This window comes from Girardinichthys multiradiatus, chromosome 5 (genome assembly GCF_021462225.1).
Source record: "Girardinichthys multiradiatus isolate DD_20200921_A chromosome 5, DD_fGirMul_XY1, whole genome shotgun sequence".
Taxonomy (NCBI): domain Eukaryota; kingdom Metazoa; phylum Chordata; class Actinopteri; order Cyprinodontiformes; family Goodeidae; genus Girardinichthys; species Girardinichthys multiradiatus.
Genome location: NC_061798.1, coordinates 29874842 through 29897781, shown reverse-complemented (window position 1 = coordinate 29897781; position 22940 = coordinate 29874842). Strand labels below are relative to the sequence as shown.

General features: G+C 41.6%; 1 protein-coding gene across 1 annotated transcript in view; it reads right to left on the bottom strand.

The window, feature by feature from the left end:
* The window catches only part of gnav1 (guanine nucleotide binding protein (G protein) alpha v1), a 40341-nt gene extending 17612 nt beyond the window's left edge, over positions 1-22729 (bottom strand). Inside the window, exons 1-5 of the mRNA XM_047365333.1 lie at positions 22188-22729; positions 21994-22085; positions 6433-6525; positions 5841-6001; positions 1015-1143 (exon numbers count right to left, since the gene is read on the bottom strand). Coding sequence (XP_047221289.1) covers positions 1015-1143; positions 5841-6001; positions 6433-6525; positions 21994-22085; positions 22188-22317 — 605 coding nt within the window. The 5' untranslated portion in view covers positions 22318-22729. The remainder of the gene's footprint in view (positions 1-1014; positions 1144-5840; positions 6002-6432; positions 6526-21993; positions 22086-22187) is intronic.
* Positions 22730-22940: the final 211 nt, after the last annotated feature.

The window sequence follows — 22940 nt, the reverse complement described above, 5'->3', positions numbered from 1 at the left end:
TTGCATTGCACTTGGTGATGTGAAGTTTGATGCAGTTGATCAGCCATGGACACCCATGCCATGGAGCTCTCTACATGGCGTTCTGGAGCTAATTCGATGGCCACATGAAGTTTGGAGGTCTGTAGCTATTGACTTTCCATATCGTTGCTGACCTCCACACACTATGAGCCTCAGCATCTTCTGACCCTGCCCTGGGATTTTCCATGGCCTCGTTCCTAATTGCTTTCAGACCACTAAAAGTGGTCCACTGAGTGTGGAAACTCAGATCACGGCTATTTGTTATCCGTGAGCTGTTCCTTCATCATATTTCCTCCTTCATCATATTCCAGCGGCAGGACTAATAGTGGGCCGACCAGGGGTGCTGATGAACTAAGGTTCACCGGACATCTTACACAGGTAATATCCTATCCCAGTTTTTCACACATTTGTAGAAGCAGTCTGCATCCCAAGGTGCTGGATTTTCTACACCTGTGGCCGTGGAAGTGACTGGAACAACTGAATTCAATGATGTGGATGGGTGACCCGATACTTTTGGCAGTATAGTGTTGCAGCAAAGACATGCTCATGAGGAACCAAATACTTTTAACAAATCCTCCTCTATGAAAAAAAAAAAACAGAGCTAAACTAATAAACCTAGAAATCTTAAAAACCTTTGTTGGGCTTCATTTCTTCACTCTTAAACAGAGAACTTTGGTTCATCACAACCTCTCATCTTGCTGCTGGTTCCTGATGTAGGAAGTATGAAGTGGGAGCAGCTCATTGATCATAGATGAACGTGATCCCAGCTCTGATCCCTGCCCTCTGCTGCTGCCCTGATAAGACCGAGCCACCGCTACACCAAACCGACGACAAACTTTTATTTTGACATATTGACATATTGCATGAAGCCGCTCGTCTAAATCTCACATCTCGGGCTAATCGCCTGGCTGTGGACAGAGATAAGAGTGCTGCAGGTGGACAAGTGAAGAAAGCTGGTCGGTGGGTATAAGGGCCTCATTCATACAGAGAGTCTACCTGAAGATGAGGTGGTTGACTTTAAACTGGGTCTCTATTACGCCCGTCGTCCTTAGTCGCACTCGGAGGACGTCTGTCTCTGTGGGCACGTAGTCTGGAGAAGTGATGCGGCTCATGTTCTCAAAGAAACTACGACAGGAGCGGAGAGAGACAGAGAAGAAAAAGGTTAAAAGAACAGAGGACATAACTTGCAGTCAAACTGGAGATCAAACGAGCAATCAGTCACGGATGAGTGAGCTCATTGTGTTTGTCGTGGTCGTGTCGGCTGCCAGTTGGTGGGTTGGGTGTGCCATGATAAGACAGGGACCCCCTGGGGGGGGTTCATCACGATGAATATTCACAGAGTAGTTTACCATAATAAACACATTGAGGCTAAGCTTCCAAACACTGATTAGCTGCTAACTCAGCCGGTGTGATTGAGTGTATCATGAGCATGTACACACACACGGCAAGAGCTGATCCTTTTACACACACACAAACACACACACACACACACACCCACACACAAACACGCACACATCCGTGTTTTACTATCTTTATGAGGACTTTTCGGTTACTTCCATTGACTTCCATTCATTTTCCTTGATTTTTAGTGCCTAACCCTAACAATAACTCAATTCATACCCTAGTCCTAAACCTAACCCCTGTCCCAAGAACAGAATTTGAAAAAGTGAGGACCAGGAAAATGTCCTCACTTTGTCAAAATGTCCTCACTTTGTCAAAATGTCCTCACTTTGCGATAAAAATACGAAAAATGGTTCTCACTCAGCAACAAGTACAAGAACACACACACACACACACACACACACACACACACACAGGCATCTCCACCTATGTGAACTGACTGTGACATTCTCAGCTAGTCATCCTGAATCAGTTTCTTGGACAGAGACAGACGTCCTGCTGCTTAAAACAAGAGAAAAAAGAACAAAACAGACGACACTTGAGTCTGCTTGCTACTTCTGTTGATCTGAGAAACACTTTTAAGTTTTAGAGACCATGTTTAGTTTATAAAACAGCACATTTTCACCTGTGATAGTGAACATTTTTAAAACGGGCAGATTTATAAATCATCTCATGACTAGGAGCATCTAAATATTAAATATTCTACTACAACTCACACTTAAAACAGCCCTGATCATGCCTGCGTGTAAAACATGGGGGATAAAATTCACCCTTGACAAATTCAATTCAAACACCTGAACATCTTGTCTGAAAAGGAAGCTCCCCACAGTTTGAAATGTTCCCATTAAACAGCAGCCAGTTTCCTATGTCTGTCCTATACAGTTGCTCTGGCATTTATATGTATAAAGAACCATATAATAAATGTTTATTTTATTTTATTCATACTGTCACACAGAAAAATGCAGAAAAACCCACCAGAACATTTTAACAGTGGGAGAAAAAAATGGCACATTTGGATAAATGCTTTTGACTAAATCAGGAGTGGTGCCCCCCCTTACAGAGGCAGGGAACGCCCTGGACAGTAACCAGTCCATCGCAGGGCAACACAGACACACACAGGACAAACAACCATGCACACACTCATTCACACCTAAGGGCAATTTAGAGAGACCAATTAACCTAACAGGCATGTCTTTGGACTGTGGGAGGAAGCCAGAGTACCCGGAGAGAACCCACGCATGCACATGGAGAACATGCAAACTCCATGCAGGAGTTAAACCCAGGACCTTCTTGCTGCAAGGCAACAGTGCTACCAACTGTGCCACAGCCCTAAATGAAATGATAGCATTTAAACATTTTTTTTCATTCTTTACTCTTTTTGAAAGTTGCTCAGGGTGTCTAGTAACTTAAATCCGTCATTTGGGACTTTGTCTTTTCTTGGGGTATAAATATGACGTGACACAGAGACCCATTTCTCTTGGCCACTCCTCAAAATGGGAATAACAAAAGAACATGCCATTGAAGTAGGGCGGACATGTGTTGAAAGTTATAAAACAAAGTAAAATTAAGTGTCCATCTCACTGTTGTGTTGTTTAGTTTTATTCTGCTTCCCCCCCAGAATCTCTATGTTTGAATCCTGATGAACTAAAACAAGCAACAGCTTAAAAAAAAACTCATCTACAAATGACTGCTAAATATGTAAGCTGACTGAGATGTTTTAAAATGTACCACTTTGTTGTGACACTGTTCGGTCTTCTGAGTTTCTGTTTTAATTCTGTTCTTTTCAAACCATTTTGTTTTTTTTTTGTTGCTGTTGTTTTTGTTTAACTACTTGTTTATTTTGTAAACCAATAAGTTGGTTTGTTATTCCCTTTTGTTAGTTTCTAAACTTGACTATATCTCCATTTGTCAGAGTGAAAATGTAAACGTTTAAAACAACTAAAGCTGGACATGGACCTGAGTATATCAGGATAAGTGCATAAGCTTCTGAATGGGAGAAGAAGATTGAGGTAGAATGCTTATTATGGCATATAAACAAAATATACACAGAGATAGATGTGATATCTGGTGCTTATTTTCAGTTTAAACATGATTATTTGATCTCCTGTTGGCCATGTGAAAGATCACAGTCTGCACTCAGTCTGAACAGGATGAGATCTGAATATAAAGCCTCCAGTAATTATAGGGTTACAGATGTAAATAAAACATTTTTTTTATGATTTTCAAAGACACAAGTATTCCTTAACTTAAATTTTCTCTCTCCAATGAATGAACGAATATATTATTTTACTACAATGAATTGATCTCATTTTGCAAGTATTTGTACACATCTTTACCAGGAGTGCCAGTGAATGTGGAGGGACTGGATATATAAGCTTTAAATAGTATCTGAAACTAAGTGAAACTAGAGGAAGAAACTTACACTGTAACTGAGTCATCTACAGTAATTAATTACAGCCATTTGATACTTATTTTTAAAAACATTCATTAATATCTAATATCTGATGAACAAACCTCACATTTAAAGCATTGCTGTAGAGCCTAATCCTCCCGAGTCAGAGTCATGATCTGGTAACTAATCTATGGTGTGTAGGTCACATGTTGAACAAGGCACAACGAAGCAAAAGGAAATTACCTTTACCTGCTTTAATCAAAGCAGCTTTCTGGGAAAGCTCTGGGTTGTCCACCAATTAATAGAATTGAACTTACATTAAAGTAACACTGTTGTAATTTTGATTGTTGCGATTATTATTTCAGTAAGGTTTGGGACGACAGCAATGATGGATGGATGGATGGATGGATAAAACAGGAATGAAGGAAAGCAAGACAGACGCAAGGAAGAAAAGAAAGGGAAAGAGGAAACAAAACAAAGGAGGAAGGAAGGAAGGTCACTAGGATGGGGACATAAGGATGGAAGAACAGAAAGCAGGAGGGAAAGACCAAAGGAGTGCATTTGACTCCTTTGACCAATGGAGTAAAACGTAAGGACACAGGAAAAAAGAAACCTGAACCTCATGTGGCAGAGATGGAAGAAGTAAGGACACTAGGAAAAAAAGACAGGTAGGACAGTTGAAGGGACTTATGAAACAAAGGAAGGACACAAGGAAGAAAGGAAGGACTCAAACAAAGGACGGTAGGAAGGGAACATCGTTTAAGCAAAAGGGACAAAAGTCTTGAAATACAAGTAATTTTCTATAAATTATTTTTACACTTATTCAGACTTGGAAAATATTCTAATATCCCCTCGGGGATCAATAAAGTATCTTTGAATTGAATTGAAATCAAAATCTATACTTTTCCCAACTTTTCCAGACTGCATAGGAATCCTAAGATTGAACCACGAGCGAGTTTAAGATTAGATTCCAGAGGATGGACGAGTCAACAAGGATCCTCACATGTAACGTAGCGGCACAGAGAGTGTGTTTGAGGTGGTGGTGATGGATGGTGGTTCTCAGTGGGAACCAAGGGGCCTGTCGGTGTGGATAATCCCAGAAGCGAGGCCTCCAACTGGGGCAGAGGATGAGAATGGACCTCCTGGTGCTGCTCAGCTCTTTCTCGCCACCGCATCAGAAACACAGATACACACACCGTCTCCTCTACACTCGTGTTTTAGTTTCGTTCTTCATCATCCTCTCCTCGTGTCCACTGTTGTGCCTGCACAGCCTTTAGTCCTGTTTAAATTCACACATCTTTAAGATTCTGCAGCTCCTGTCCTTAATGAGCATCAGTAAAGAAATTTAGAAAACAATTGATTGTTTAACTTCCATTTCACAATTACTGTTGGTCAAATACAGGCTAGCCAATACAAAAGTCTGCAACCTGCAGCTCCAGAGTCACATGATGCTCTTTAGTTCTTCATTATTGGCCAAAACAGACACAAAAATCAAAATTTCTTCTAGGAAAGGATAGTTTAAGCAGTTTTTTTATTGTTAAATCTGTTAGATGCAGCACAAATCTTGAGACTAGAGACTTTGCGATTTTGCAAAGAAGAAAGGGCAACAATGTCTGACTCTAGATGTGCAAAGCAGGCAGAGAAATAACCCAAAAAGACTTGCACCTGCAACTGAAATGAAAAGTGGTTCTGCAAAGCCTTGATTCAGTGGAGCTGAATACAAATCCACAGGACACGTTTCAGATTTTTAATGTCACAAAAATTAAGAACTGTGTATCAATCCCCTGTCTGTCATATTAAAATCTCAATAAAACACAACGGGACTGTCTAATAATTACTTCTAAAAACATTTCTATTTGATGCCACTTATTAAAGATGTTTAACTCCATGTATTTACAGACTGAGAGCCCTCTCCCTCGCTCTCCAGATGTTGACTTCAAGTGACACCGAGCATCAGCTGCTCAGCTCTGCTAATTAGACCCCTGCTTCTCCTCTGCTCAGCGTGAGTGTGTGCTTCAAAATTACTCACTACAGCGCCGAGTCATTCAGCTCGTACTCGTAACCACGGGCAGCCGCGGCCCTCACCCCCTGGTCGGCCCAAAGGCTGGACAGGGCGTGGCTCAGGAAAGGTAACAGCACCTGTTCTTCATCGAAACACCGCCCACAAGACAGAACTGAATGGGCGTGGACCTGCAGAGACGATGAGATGGAGACAAGAAGCAGGGATGAATGATCGGGGAAAAGGCCAGATGGATTAGAGATGCAAGTATAAGTGAGAGAGGAGTTTATGAGTCAGTTATCATTAAAGATGCTGGAATGAATGACTGAGCCCACATTTATTAGAGGAAATACGCTGGTCATCATCTCCCAGCAGGATGTGCAGAGTGGGTGGGGAGAGGAGGAGCTTTACTAACTCAGATAACAAAGTTCAAATTAAATCAAACTTCACAATCTAGCCACCCACCTGCCACCTCAATTTCTGCTGTTTTCCAAGCAGACTGAGTGTGAAGATGCCGCCCTCTGGTGGCGGTCTGGGTGAAGTGCAGGTAGACAGGCAGAATGAAAGATGTTCAATCAGAACCTAAACTAGTCGGACAGAGAGAGCAGGACAAGGAACTTACCTTATTCCTGCTGCTAGCCAGGTTGATGCGGAGTACGCCCATTCCATGGAGGACAAACTTCATGGAAGTCAGGAGGTTATCCAACACCGCCAGCTGCCAAACACCAGAAGTGAAAGTTTAAGATAAATGAATGAAGGCAGCAATGATTCATTTAAAACCTAAAGATTGTAACTGTGCTGTTTTCTCAGAAGATTTTTACAGTTAATTTGTTTCTGACATGCATCAGAGACACTACAGTGCCTCCCTTCCTCAAGCTGACATCAAACATCAAAACAAGCTGAAAGTGCTCCTGAAAATCAAATGTGTTTACATATTTCTTCACATGGTTTGTCCAATGGAAATGAACACTTACAGACAAAGACTTGGGTCAGTCTAACAGTAAGGAAGCAGACCTTCACACAACTATATTTCAAAGTTTTAAAGATATTATTTGGCCCTGCGATGGACTGATGACCTGTCCAGGGTGTATCCCACCTCCCACCCATAGACTGCTGGAGACAGACACCAGATTCCCCACGAGCCACTATGGAAGAAGCGGTATAAAAAAATGACAGATGACTGACTGACATTATTTTCCTTCTAACAAAAGGCTCATTCTATCATGTTTTTATTTGAATCCTGTTAACAGGGTATGCCAGGTTCCCATCAGAACAGCAGAAACAACAGAAGATAACCCACAGTTCTGGGTCAATCACAAATTAAACATACAGTGTATTGCAAAATTATTCAAACCCCTTAAACTTCCTGCCCCTTTTCTCACATGACAACTGCAACATCATGCATAACACTACATGTGTAACACTACTAAGTCACAAGGTAGCTCTGGTGTAAAGCTGGACTTCTCCCTGTTTCCTAAAGAAAGGGACCAAATACTATACTATAATATATTATTTTAAAAGCCTTTAAAATAATTACTGAAACTCCTAACAGAAAGTCTCCACTGAGGACACCGCGCTCCTGCTGGACATTGCACAGACTGTATATTCTGCACAGGTTTTTATTTGAGTCAAAGTTCAGCTTTTAAAAACAATCTAGGATACTAAAATGAATCTTTAAAAAAGTTACATTTGGCTGTTCATTACCATAACTTATAGCAGTTCTGCTAAGATAAAGGAAATCTCTAAAAATTAATAAAGGAGATTTTAAATCAGAATAAGGTTTATCAAGGCAAGAAATTTGACTTCAGTTTCACACGCTCACAGTGTACAGACATTAATCATATTGGGTCAATTATAGACAAGTAAAATAATGTGTAATATATTGGTAAAGGGTTTGAATAATTATGTTCCTCTTATGTTAAAGAAAGCTCTACTCACATTGGTTTTAGAATAACAGTGGAACGTAAGAAAGTAAACAGGTATGAATACTTTCTGGTGGCCCTTTAAATATATCATTCCCTTTCGAACAGCGTACTCACTCTGCTTTTAGGCATCATATTAATCCATCCTGATATCCGCCGCTCTCTCTGTGGAACATCTAAGGTGGGATAGGCTGGTCAGGTGACCCACATTCATTTTGTGAGCAGAGGGGAAAGATTTTGAGGCAACGTTGATTTCTGTCGAAATAAAAGCTTCTTTGTGCTTTTACCTTTCTTTAGAATTCACTATTATCATCGCCGCGAGAAAACAAACTTAATATCTCAACACACTTGGTACATCAAACATCCTTGCTTTCTTCAAAGCACATAAATTAACACCGGGTGTTATTTTTACGACCGTGAACATCATCAAAATCAGGAAGTTCAAAAATTCAACAAATAAATGCAAAAACTGACTGCTACTGATAAAAAAAATGCTTAACCTCTACCAGAGTTTGTAGTTTAATGAACTGATAACATTGATTTGTTTTATCACTTGAAAAGAAATGTAGCCATAGAGTCTAATATTATTGTTCTTGTTCTAGTCACGTTCCCATCTTTGTAGTCAAGGAAAGTCCAAAGTAAGGAAATGTTTCCTGGGGAGAGGAACCAGACAACTGAAGGTGAATAAAACTAGACGGAGATAGGAGGAAAGAGAGAAAAAGCAACAATGTGAAGCAGATTTCTTGATACATCAGCAACTGTACTTTTGTACCTCCTTCACTAAGTGGATTCTTGTGTTTATGTAAAGTTGCTTTTAAGGCTCTAACAACTTCTCCATGTCTAAAAAGTCATCTCCTTGCTTTCGTTTAATTTTAGCAATAAAAATAGATGACTCCAAAAAAATTTTTTATTTAATGTACTATAATTCTGAAATACTGAAGGACAGCGCCCTCTACAGTCTTTGGTAAACATGCATCTTTATAAGCTTTGTTGTCCATGAGCCACTTTGAAACGACTCCTCAAGATGATTAGGGTCATGGTCCATTTGGAAGACCTGTGTCCAGCCTTAACTTCCTAACTCATGTCTTGAGATGTTGCTTCAATATTTCTACATTATGTTCTTTCCTCATGGTGCCATTTATTTTGTGAAGTGCACCAGTTCCTCTTGCAGCAAAGCACCCACCGAACACCATGATTCCACCCATGCTGTTCTCTGTCTTGGAAATGTAATGATAGTCCTAATGGCCAAACACTTCAGTTTTACATTCATCAGAACACAGGACTTGCTTTTGGAGTAATGGCTTCCTTCCATCTGAATCAACGAGTTAACTCTAAACACCTGCAAAAGATTCCTGAGGCCTTTAAAACTCCCAGCCTGGTTCATCACTCAAAACCCCAATCATGGGTAAGACTGCCGACCTGACTGCTGTCCAGAAGGCCACTATTGACACCCTCAAGCAAGAGGGTAAGACACAGAAAGAAATTTCTGAACGAATAGGCTGTTCTCAGAGTGCTGTATCAAGGCACCTCAGTGGGAAGTCTGTGGGAAGGAAAAAGTGTGGCAGAAAACGCTGCACTACGAGAAGAGGTGACCGGACCCTGAGGAAGATTGTGGAGAAGGGCCGATTCCAGACCTTGGGGGACCTGCGGAAGCAGTGGACTGAGTCTGGAGTAGAAACATCCAGAGCCACCGTGCACAGGCGTGTGCAGGAAATGGGCTACAGGTGCCGCATTCCCCAGGTCAAGCCACTTTTGAACCAGAAACAGCGGCAGAAGCGCCTGACCTGGGCTACAGAGAAGCAGCACTGGACTGTTGCTCAGTGGTCCAAAGTACTTTTTGTCGGATGAAAGCAAATTCTGCATGTCATTCGGAAATCAAGGTGCCAGAGTCTGGAGGAAGACTGGGGAGAAGGAAATGCCAAAATGCCAGAAGTCCAGTGTCAAGTACCCACAGTCAGTGATGGTCTGGGGTGGCGTGTCAGCTGCTGGTGTTGGTCCACTGTGTTTTATCAAGGGCAGGGTCAATGCAGCTAGCTATCAGGAGATTTTGGAGCACTTCATGCTTCCATCTGCTGAAAAGCTTATGGAGATGAAGATTTCATTTTTCAGCACGACCTGGCACCTGCTCACAGTGCCAAAACCACTGGTAAATGGTTTACTGACCATGGTATCACTGTGCTCAATTGGCCTGCCAACTCTCCTGACCTGAACCCCATAGAGAATCTGTGGGATATTGTGAAGAGAACGTTGAGTTACTCAAGACCCAACACTCTGGATGAGCTAAAGGCCGCTATCGAAGCATCCTGGGCCTCCATAAGACCTCAGCAGTGCCACAGGCTGATTGCCTCCATGCCACGCCGCATTGAAGCAGTCATTTCTGCCAAAGGATTCCCGACCAAGTATTGAGTGCATAACTGTACATGATTATTTGAAGGTTGACGTTTTTTGTATTAAAAACACTTTTCTTTTATTGGTCGGATGAAATATGCTAATTTGTGAGATAGGAATTTTGGGTTTTCATGAGCTGTATGCCAAAATCATCCGTATTAAGACAATAAAAGACCTGAAATATTTCAGTTAGTGTGCAATGGATCTAAAATATATGAATGTTAAATTTTCATCATTACATTATGGAAAATAATTAACTTTATCACAGTATGCTAATATTTTGAGAAGGACCTGTATGTGTATGAATGTTTAAACAGATTAACGTGACACCTTCAGGCATCTGGAGATTTTTTCCTGATAGCTTGGCTGTTTTCATTTGTTTTTTTCATGAGGTCACACAAGGAAGCAACGTGTTTGAGCTGTTGCCTTAAAATACATCCACAGGTTTGCCTCCAATTTACTGTGACCGTAACCATGGCGACACATGCAGAAATATTGGAGAGGAAGTATTAAATCCACTTATTAAGAAGATGGGCTTAAATCCTCCAAATCCTCCCATTCCCCCTCTGCCATTTTTCAACAACCAGACCATCTTTCTTCTTGAAAATTCCTCCGTTTACTCGTCCCAAATTAATGATTAGGATCAATAAATAACATGTTTCATCTTATCTCTTCTCTCTGATTACCACAGTTAACTACAGCTCAGAAATATTGATGATATATTATTAAAAACACCATTTAGTGCTCTTAGTCTATGTAAACTAAAAAAAATACCATGTCTCTCTCATCATTCTGACACAATTTGAAATTCAAAAAGAAAAGATTTTGCTAATCCAGTGTTCGATTTAATTTCCCTTTGGGATTAATGCAGTATTTTTCAACTAAATTTCAAATTGAATTGTGGAGTAAAACAAGAAATGTTTAGACACCGAGCATCTCAATCTGCCACCACAGAGCTTTAGGTCGGTTTTCCTAGCCCATTATCAGTGCTACATCATCTGTGAGTACAGAGAAAAGCACTTTATTTTCACTGAAGTTTGAGCTTATTTGTTCCTGAAAGAAAGTCAATCAGATAAAAATGCACCTTTCTGACCTTCACTTCCTGCTGCGGTTTAAATCCCTGTGGGAACCTCAGCATCAGCAAAGACGTGCTGAGCTTCATCACAGCCGTGTAATCTCTAAATCCACCCACTTAGACTGATCTATTGTTCTGGTCCAGGTCTCTGCTGGGGCTGGCTCCCTGAACACAGACAACTACCAGTCATCAGGACCTGACTTGTGTCTGAGATGGTAATAAGAAAACATAGGAAAAAATGTGGCTGAACTGGTCAGACCCGGATATTTAATTATTAACCCCATACTGTAAAATACACAGCGCATCACTGAGAATGCAGGGAGTGTTCGAGAAATAAAAAAAAACTTAAAAACCTGCAATATTTACAATAAATTTTCCAATAAATTGGTATTTTTATTATGGCTGGTACACATTTTTTCTGTAGAAATATCAAAACCTTCCAGATTCAACTTTCCAAAGTTCTCAGTCCTTTATATTTATAACACAATTTAAAATCTAAAATACTAAAGTAAAACATGAATTTATGGCACGAAAAGGGAAGAAAGGAAGGATGGATGCAAAGAAAGAAGAGAGGTACAACAGAAGAAAGAGAAAGAAAAGGACACAAGGAAGCAAAGGAAAAATTAAAAAACTAGGATAAACAGAAGGAAAGAAAGAAGGAAGGAAACGAGTACAGAAAGAAAGAAACACAGAGAGAATCAAGGAGGGTTAGAAGTAAGGGCACCGGAAAGAAAGAAGGGGAAGGAAGACAGACATGGTGGAAGGATGTGGTAGGAATGAAGTCAGATAAATACAAATATTTTTCTATACACTTAGTTTATTTTTTCCATGTCGATCTAGACTGTGTAGGAACGCTGTAATAAACCTTTAAGCAAAAGATATTTCAGAATGAAGATTTCATAGTTGCTGTATTTTATAAGCACTGACACTCTGCATTAAGACACACAAAGGCAGAGCTATGTGTTCAGCCTGGAGAAAACATGGCCTCTGGCTGCAAATAAAAGAGGGATAAAGCAACAGCTATTCCTCTCCTCATTTCCCTTCAACAGGCAGCTCTGGGAAAGTTTTATTGCAACACAAACGCAGATTAAAGGACCCAAAGAAACACAAGTTAAGGAGTTAAGGTACATGCTGTTCATGTTTGTGTCATACAGTCAAACAATGTCCACAAGGGTCAGATAAAGAGCAGTGTGTGTGTGTGTGTGTGTGTTTGTGGAGAGGAATACGTGTCTGTGTTTGCTGTGGAACGCTGGGACAGTTCGGGAAGGGAGGGACTAGCCTGTGGGTTAGTGTCATTTCTCCATCTGAAAATAAGGGCGTCAGTGCAGAACAAAGGCAGAGTTAACTGACACCAGGGAGCACAAAAGAGCGGAGAAACTGCAATGCCGAATGTGTTGATGCATGTGTGCATGCTTCCACGTGAAACATCTCCTTTTAACATCAATAAATAGTGGGCATTAATCAAACTCAGGGCATAACATCTAAAAGAAGCTGCAAAGCTGCAGTTCTGTTTCTGAAAAGGTTCTTTACAATATTCATATTTACTGCAGTATCATTTATCATGTTGTGTGAAAAACTTAAAGCAAACAAATGATTGAATGAAAATTTTAGAAGTAAAACTCCTTTTTCCATAAAACATACAGGGGTTGGACAATGAAACTGAAACACCTGGTTTTAGACCACAATAATGTATTAGTATGGTGTAGGGCCTCCTTTTGCGGCCAATACAGCGTCAATTCGTCTTGGGAATGACATATACAAGTCCTGCACAGTGGTCAGAGGAATTTTAAGCCATTCTTCTTGCAGGATAGTAGCCAGGTCACTACGTGATACTGGTGGAGGAAAACGTTTCCTGACTCGCTCCTCCAAAACACCCCAAAGTGGCTCAATAATATTTAGATCTGGTGACTGTGCAGGCCATGGGAGATGTTCAACTTCACTTTCATGTTCATCAAACCAATCTTTCACCAGTCTTGCTGTGTGTATTGGTGCATTGTCATCCTGATACACGGCACCGCCTTCAGGATACAATGTTTGAACCACTGGATGCACATGGTCCTCAAGAATGGTTCGGTAGTCCTTGGCAGTGACGCGCCCATCTAGCACAAGTATTGGGCCAAGGCAATGCCATTATATGGCAGCCCAAACCATCACTGATCCACCCCCATGCTTCACTCTGGCCATGCAACAGTCTGGGTGGTACGCTCCTTTGGGGCTTCTCCACACCGTAACTCTCCCGGATGTGGGGAAAACAGTAAAGGTGGACTCATCAGAGAACAATACATGTTTCACATTGTCCACAGCCCAAGATTTGCACTCCTTGCTCCATTGAAACCGACGTTTGGCATTGGCATGAGTGACCAAAGGTTTGGTTATAGCAGCCCGGCCGTGTATATTGACCCTGTGGAGATCCTGACGGACAGTTCTGGTGGAAACAAGAGAGTTGAGGTGCACATTTAATTCTGCCGTAATTTGGGCAGCTGTGGTTTTATGTTTTTTGGATACAATCCAGTTTAGCACCCGAACATCCCTTTCAGACAGCTTCGTCTTCCGTCCACAGTTAATCCTGTTGGATGTGGTTCGTCCTTCTTGGTGGTATGCTGACATTACCCTGGATACCGTGGCTCTTGATACATCACAAAGACTTGCTGTCTTGGTCACAGATGCGCCAGCAAGATGTGCACCAACAATTTGTCCTCTTTTGAACTCTGGTATGTCACCCATAATGTTGTGTGCATTTCAATATTTTGAGCAAAACTGTGCTCTTACCCTGCTAATTGAACCTTCACACTCTGCTCTTACTGGTGCAATGTGCAATCAATGAAGACTGGCTACCAGGCTGGTCCAATTTAGCCATGAAACCTCCCACACTAAAATGACAGGTGTTTCAGTTTCATTGTCCAACCCATGTATATCTAACATGATCACAAGATCAAGTTCTTCCTTTTCCACATTCATTTAAATAAAAATGACAACATCGAAGCTATGTTTACATTAGCATCTACAGTCATCAGGTACACCTGTTCAACTGCTTGTTAACACTGATGTTCAATCAGCCAATCACGAGCCAGTCACGAAGTGCATTTAGGCATGTAGACGACTTACTGAAGTTCAAACCGACAATCATAATGAGGAGGGCAGAACTGCACAAATATCGCAAATCTATCACCATTGCAATATCAGTGTCCACAATAATACAGGTCCTTCTCAAAATATTAGCATATTGTGATAAAGTTCATTATTTTCCATAATGTCATGATGAAAATTTAACATTCATATATTTTAGATTCATTGCACACTAACTGAAATATTTCAGATCTTTTATTGTCTTAATACGGATGATTTTGGCATACAGCTCATGAAAACCCAAAATTCCTATCTCACAAAATTAGCATATTTCATCCGACCAATAAAAGAAAAGTGTTTTTAATACAACAAATGTCAACCTTCAAATAATCATGTACAGTTATGCACTCAATACTTGGTCGGGAATCCTTTGGCAGAAATGACTGCTTCAATGCGGCGTGGCATGGAGGCAATCAGCCTGTGACACTGCTGAGGTCTTATGGAGGCCCAGGATGCTTCGATAGCGGCCTTTAGCTCATCCAGAGTGTTGGGTCTTGAGTCTCTCAACGTTCTCTTCACAATATCCCACAGATTCTCTATGGGGTTCAGGTCAGGAGAGTTGGCAGGCCAATTGAGCACAGTGATACCATGGTCAGTAAACCATTTACCAGTGGTTTTGTCACTGTGAGCAGGTGCCAGGTCGTGCTGAAAAATGAAATCTTCATCTCCATAAAGCTTTTCAGCAGATGGAAGCATGAAGTGCTCCAAAATCTCCTGATAGCTAGCTGCATTGACCCTGCCCTTGATAAAACACAGTGGACCAACACCAGCAGCTGACACCGCACCCCGGACCATCACTGACTGTGGGTACTTGACACTGGACTTCTGGCATTTTGGCATTTCCTTCTCCCCAGTCTTCCTCCAGACTCTGGCACATTGATTTCTGAATGACATGCAGAATTTGCTTTCATCTGAAAAAAGTACTTTGGACCACTGAGCAACAGTCCAGTGCTGCTTCTCTGTAGCCCAGGTCTGGGGAATGCGGCACCTGTAGCCCATTTCCTGCACACGCCTGTGCACGGTGGCTCTGGATGTTTCTACTCCAGACTCAGTCCACTGCTTCCACAGGTCCCCCAAGGTCTGGAATCGGCCCTTCTCCACAATCTTCCTCAGGGTCCGGTCACCTCTTCTCGTTGTGCACCGTTTTCTGCCACACTTTTTCCTTCCCACAGACTTCCCACTGAGGTGCCTTGATACAGCACTCTGGGAACAGCCTATTTGTACAGAAATTTATTTCTGTGTCTTACCCTCTTGCTTGTCAATAGTGGCCTTCTGGACAGCAGTCAGGTCGGCAGTCTTACCCATGATTGGGGTTTTGAGTGATGAACCAGGCTGGGAGTTTTAAAGGCCTCAGGAATCTTTTGCAGGTGTTTAGAGTTAACTCGTTGATTCAGATGATTAGGTTCATAGCTCGTTTAGAGACCCTTTTAATGATATGCTAATTTTGTGAGATAGGAATTTTGGGTTTTCATGAGCTGTATGCCAAAATCATCCGTATTAAGACAATAAAAGACCTGAAATATGTCAGTTAGTGTGCAATGAATCTAAAATATATGAATGTTAAATTTTCATCATGACATTATGGAAAATAATGAACTTTATCACAATATGCTAATATTTTGAGAAGGACCAGTATAATATCACAAAGAACCGCTTGGATTGCAATAAAGCAACACTAACCCTATTAGCTAATTACATAAATGCCATGCTGTTCCCAACCGAAAACAGACAGACTTTCACAACCTAGACTTTAGTATTTGTGTATATTTCACCAACTTCACATTCCGTATGTTTTTCTGATAAGATGCAGATCCACTTAAAGTGTATTTAAGTGAGCGTAAATCTGGCATGGCTGTTGGTGCCAGACGGCCCGGCCTGAGTACTTCAGAAACTACTGGTCCACTGTGACTTTCATGCACAACCTTCTCAGGATTTCAGAGAGCGGTGTGAAAAAGAAAATATCCAGTGAAAGGCAGGTGTGAGGAGGAAAATAGGATATTCACATGAAGGATAAGGAATCTGCAGCAACTATGACGCTCTCATTTCAAAATACACCAAAATGTCTGAGGAATGTTTCCAGGAGCTCGATCAAATCTATTCCACAAACTGAAGGCAAAGAGGGGCCAGCCAAGGTGTACTTAATAAAATGCTCGGTGACTGCAAGCTACTTTGCTAAATTAAATCTTATAAGTTTTTTCCCTTAGAATTAACTGTTTAGGTTTGAGCCCTTGAGAATAACAAAAGTCCATCTGTATGGAGACAAACATACTTGGGTGACACAAAACTAAATGTAAAAATGTGGACACTTTATTTCAGAGACTAAGAATATGCATTTAAAAAATTTATCGTCATGGTTATAATGTTTTTTTTTTTTAAAGATACTTTTTCGGCACCTTTATTTTTTCCATTTTTTGACAATAGGTAGACAGGAAAGAGGGGTAGACTTTCAGTAAATGTCGCCGGGTCCAGGACTCGAACCCGGGACAGCCGCCATTCGAGGACTGTAGCCTCTGTATATGGTCGTGCACTTTCGCCCCTACACCACCAGCGCCGCCCATCATGGTTATAATTTGTAAGGTTCCCCAAGTGTGGTACGATGATCCCCAGTGGTATTTGTGTTGGCTTCAGTGGTACCTAGAAGAGATATTTTTTGCAGCACTATTAGCTTTTATTTTATTTTGTTATTTTTCCAAAGTAGGCAGACAGGAAGTGGGATGGAGAGAGGGGGAAGACATGCAGCATAGGTCTCCGGGGTCGTGACTCAAACCCGGGATGGATGCGTCAAGTGCTGAGTCTTGCGTATATAGGCTGCATGCGCTGCGCTCCTAGAAAGCCAATTTTTTTAACTGAATCTGACAACAGTAAACGAACGACAATGGCTGGTGGCTACTTATTTACCTCTGGAGTTTGATACTGGACCTGGGATTGACATCAGCTCAGCCATGTTCCAGTTCCTAGTCAGAAAGGCCTCAAAAAGGCTGTGCACAGAGACAAGCTAACATCCATTATCTATACCGGCTAATTACATATCCAGTCATATTTAATAAATTGGAATGTGTTGATCTTAATTTGTCCGATTAAAAGTACATTTAAAAAATAACTTTTAAGCAGGTTGAAAATATGGCAGCCATATTGGATTTGGAGGTTGGGGATGGTGAGAAAAAAGTCTCTCACCTGGAATTCTCACTGAAAGGTGGATCATGTAGTCCATCTCTAAGCTGGAAGAATAAACAGGGCAACATTTCTTTTTTTCTGGGTTTTATTTTTGTCTTTCTGAAGAAAAAATAGTCCTGCTGAATATCCGTTTCGAAATCCCCCGCTGGATGGTAGTGCTTGGAACCTGCAGTATTTACTGAGGTGGTAAATATGTGAAAATCACTGGTAACAGGAAGCAAAAAAAAAAAAGGTGAGTGTAAGACCCAAAAACAAATACTAGTGACGTTTTCCCAGATGAACGACAGAAGAACAAAGGTCTTGAGGAACTGCCAGAATTAATTGTTATTTTTTTAAATTAGTAATCTAGTCTAGCAGAATCCATTCAGATGTTGTGACGAACGTGTTTAGGGTGGTTACTGACTTTCCCATCAGGACGCCCTCTGACCTTTACACAACGTTGAACCGAGAAAAAACACCTAGAACAAATTTCCAACGGACTTACATGGCCACAAAGGGAAGGTCGGAGGTCAATTTTGATAAACAACAAGGTTTAAAACCAGTTTTTCCAAAACTGTTAATTGAATTTTAACCTTTAAATATGGGAATTGGGTGTTTTATGGAAAATGGAAAATTTCTGTTGAATTTTTAAGAGTTTATCATGTTACATTCACAAAAATCTATGTAATTTATTAGGATTTTACATGATAGACCAACTCAGTCGACTAAGAGGGTTAGACGGGAACGAGTGTGACGTAGTGATATGATACAAAACAAAGACAGCAGCAGCATCTGTGGCTGCAAACAGAGCAGAACCACCTACTCTATTGTTCGTCTGATCCAAGAAATACGTTGATCAACAGAATCTGATGCAGATAATAACATGTTGATTGTGCGCAAAATGTTCATTTTATTTTAAATACTGAATGCATTCAGAAAGCCTGCATGATGATCACAGAGCTCAGCTGAATCAAGGGGAATTGCCTTATCTTAAACCTTAAATGTTCTCCTCAGAAGAATGTTGGGAGTTGTTCTCCACGCCCCTTTGATTCCACAATCCTAGCCAATTGCTGTGGATGCACACACAGTCCCTGATTTCACCAGATCGCTTCGCATGATGATTGAATGATCCGTAAAGGGGGTGTTAGTGGTTATTTTATTGCAGAATGTTAATATGAGAGAGGCTAAGAGAGGAGAGATCCATATAAAAGAGAAGTGGGGAATAGCAAGAGCAACCACTATATAAGACTAGAAATTGCAAGAGAAAACACTCTGAAAGTCCTGTGTGCATGTACAGGGGTTGGACAATGAAACTGAAACACCTGGTTTTAGACCACAATAATTTATTAGTATGGTGTAGGGCCTCCTTTTGCGGCCAATACAGCGTCAATTTGTCTTAGGAATGACATATACAAGTCCTGTACAGTGGTCAGAGGGATTTTAAGCCATTCTTCTTGCAGGATAGTGGCCAGGTCACTACGTGATACTGGTGGAGGAAAACGTTTCCTGACTTGCTCCTCCAAAACACCCCAAAGTGGCTCAATAATATTTAGATCTGGTGACTGTGCAGGCCATGGGAGATGTTCAACTTCACTTTCATGTTCATCAAACCAATCTTTCACCAGTCTTGCTGTGTGTATTGGTGCATTGTCATCCTGATACACGGCACCGCCTTCAGGATACAATGTTTGAACCATTGGATGCACATGGTCCTCAAGAATGGTTCGGGAGTCCTTGGCAGTGACGCGCCCATCTAACACAAGTATTGGGCCAAGGGAATGCCATGATATGACAGCCCAAACCATCACTGATCCACCCCCATGCTTCACTCTGGGCATGCAACAGTCTGGGTGGTACGCTTCTTTGGGGCTTCTCCACACCGTAACTCTCCCGGATGTAAAGGTGGACTCATCAGAGAACAATACATGTTTCACATTGTCCACAGCCCAAGATTTGCGGTCCTTGCACCATTGAAACCGACGTTTGCCATTGGCATGAGTGACCAAAGGTTTGGCTATAGCAGTCTGGCCGTGTATATTGACCCTGTGGAGCTCCCGACGGACAGTTCTGGTGGAAACAAGAGTGTTGAGGAGCACATTTAATTCTGCCGTGATTTGGGCAGCCGTGGTTTTATGTTTTTTGGATACAATCCGGGTTAGCACCCGAACATCCCTTTCAGACAGCTTCCTCTTGCGTCCACAGTTAATCCTGTTGGATGTGGTTCGTCCTTCTTGGTGGTATGCTGACATTACCCTGGATACCGTGGCTCTTGATACATCACAAAGACTTGCTGTCTTGGTCACAGATGCGCCAGCAAGACGTGCACCAACAATTTGTCCTCTTTTGAACTCTGGTATGTCACCCATAATGTTGTGTGCATTTCAATATTTTGAGCAAAACTGTGCTCTTACCCTGTTAATTGAACTTTCACACTCTGCTCTTACTGGTGCAATGTGCAATCAATGAAGACTGGCTACCAGGCTGGTCCAATTTAGCCATGAAACCTCCCACACTAAAATGACAGGTGTTTCAGTTTCATTGTCCAACCCTTGTATGTTGAATCCTTTCCCTTCAACCCACCCCATCCCAACCCCTGGAATTTGGCTTCCATTTGCTCTCTCCCACACACACAGAAGGACAAGCAGATGTGAACTAAAACCACTGCATACCAGCTTGAGTGTCATGACAAATGTCAGCAGCACCCCACAGACTAGTCATTTTGTCACTATTTCAAATATGAAATACAAACCATACGATCGCAGAACTTTCAGCAGAAGCTTCAAATGCATGAACAGAACTCCAATGAATTAACTCCATAAAAATCTGGTTGTGTTGCATGACTTAGGTGAAGCAGACTGAGGAATTTTTATCTGGCTTTAATGTGCTGAGAGACAGATGAGGGACTGTGGTGGAATGGAGCGGGAGGGAGGGAAGGAGGAGAAACGCACAGTCAGCACCTATCGACTATATGTAATAATTGTATCATCTGATACGCTTGCTTTCAGTCAATGCGTATCTATGAATAAAGTCATTAAAAGGATGGAACCTCTGGTTTAGTTTAAATCATTCAGATGAAATACAATACAACAGCAGGGCTTATTTTTTTGCACAGACTGCATGTGTAAAAGGGTCACCCCAAGTAAGCTTCTTATGGGGAGCCCAGTTTCTCACGGATAAAACTGACATATTCTGGATATTAGGTAGATATCTGCTGAACAAAGAGTACAAACTAACCTAACGCAGACATACAACTGTCCCAGCCTTCTGATTTTGTGATATTAGTTTGTACAATTAAGATAACATGGCAACTCTACGCAACATTAATGGAGAGTAATCAACTGATAAAACAAAATGGAGAAAAAATAAATCTTGGAGCACAGTTCACCTCGTCCATAAACAATGTCTCTAGTGGTGCATTAAAAGTATTCCTTTAAAATTTAGAAAGGCAGCTGCGGCGTGACGCATCCAGTCAGATGTTACTCTTAAGGTTCTGAGGACTGCCTCTCCAGGTTAGGATATGGAGTTCACTGTCAATAAATAAATACAAATAAAGAAATACTTTTCTCTATCTCTGTGTTTTTTTTTTCCAACAAACCAGTTCCAGTTCTAGCACCATTTCCTTGAGTTTCCAGATCTGAAAGCTGGTCTTTTTTTAACACCAACTTTGAGCCAATCCAGTAGAAGGAACCACTGGTGCTGGAGGTGGGCTTATAGACGGCAACAAACAGTCAAAATATCATGAGCTCATTGTTAAAGCCGACTCGCTCTAATCTTCCCACATCACCGCTCACAGAGTTTCAGTAGACCACAAGAACCTCCATCTCCGATGTCTTCCACTAAAAAGATTTTTTTTAAGTCTTTTAATATCGTCAGACAGTGTCAATGAGCCCTGCTCAATGTGCTGTCTTTAACTGCTAAGAGGGTAGAGAAATTAAAAAGAAAGCAGATAGAGTAGGGGTGTCCTTAAGGCCCGGCGTTCTAGATCTAATGGCAGTATTACCTCTTTAGGAAATCCTCATGTTCTGCAGAGGCTTGTTAAATTATGTTCAGATTTGTTGAACCAGAGAAACGTCTAAAACATGTGGCCCTTGAGGACTGCGATTGGACAACACTGAGAGAGCGGATCGAATGTTTACTGGATGAAACATAGGGACATAAAGACGAGGCTTTGAGGCCAAAGGAAGACCAAATTAGTTATTTTATAGAACCAGTTCCCATACAGCAGAGGCCCAGTTAAGCACTGGAACTGCTTTGGTGTAAAAAAACTAATTTGACATCCACATCAGCTGTTTTTGAAGCTGAAGAGAGAGAAACTGCGACCTGTAGCAAAAATAGGTGCAAATTGTGCTGATCTGCTGGAGTTGATGGTTGTTTTCAAGCCTGCGAGTATTTAGTGCCGTTTGCTTTGTGAATCTGGTGCAAATAAAGCTGCAAAGAATGTGGGAGTTTGCGTTGCTTTGTAATGTCCCTCCACTGTGTGCTAATGGATCTGAGTGTGATAAGTGTGTGTGGTTCCCACCTTGAAGCTGCTTAACTCTTGCTTTGTGAAGCCATTGCTGTGGATGATTTTCATCTGTTTGACCAAAGTGCTTTTTCCACTCTCTGCTGCTCCTGTAAGAAGGTTAAACAGTTTTTACTTCTATGCTTGAATCTGACTCGAGTAAAACACTTTAGAGCCTTCCGGCTAAAAGCCGATCTGGTGGTCGGTCTCACCCAGTATGAGGATTTTAACCACATTCATCTCTCGCTTTGCGTATTCGTACAGGTCTCTGTCTATCTTGGCATTGTGTACCCTCGCCTTCTTCTCCTCCTCTGTATCTTCGGTTCCGAGGCACAGTCCCATCCTGAGCGACCATCTCCTCTCCGAAGCGGACAGAAAGCGAACCTAAAGTTCTTCAGCTACTCCAAAACAAGCAGAAAAACGTCCCAGAGAACACAAACAACTCTGATTAAGGTTAAAAAAAAAAAATTAAAAAAAAAAGGCAAGACTTCAGGCCATCCTGGATGCCTTCAAACTTCCAGGGGGCTGTTGATCGCCAAGCCTTCAGGCAGAACTGATTTTACGCATGGCTCCGAGCGCTATCTCCGCCTCTCGGCGCCAGATTTCTGCTCTCCCCTCTTTGCGGTAAAATAGACCCAGAGCTGTGCTGTGCCTCTGCAAGTCAAACTCCTGCTCTGCCGCCTGAGAAAAAAAGAGCCCCACTCCCACTGCAGCTCGCTGCCCAGATGGGAACCTCTCGGACTTCCCTGGGAAGTGACGTGGGTTCCGTGGGTCTCACCTGAAAACTTAACATTCAGCTTCGAACTTCGTGTTTGCAAAACTCCGGCTCGAAAAGACATGCATGCTGCTGATATGTGATAATGAAACATCCTGATGATTTCTGCCCTGAAAACTAACTTTTACAGTCATCTGCTGAATGACCTCATCAGCGCTGAAAGGAAACCTTCCACCAGCAGGTTCTGCAG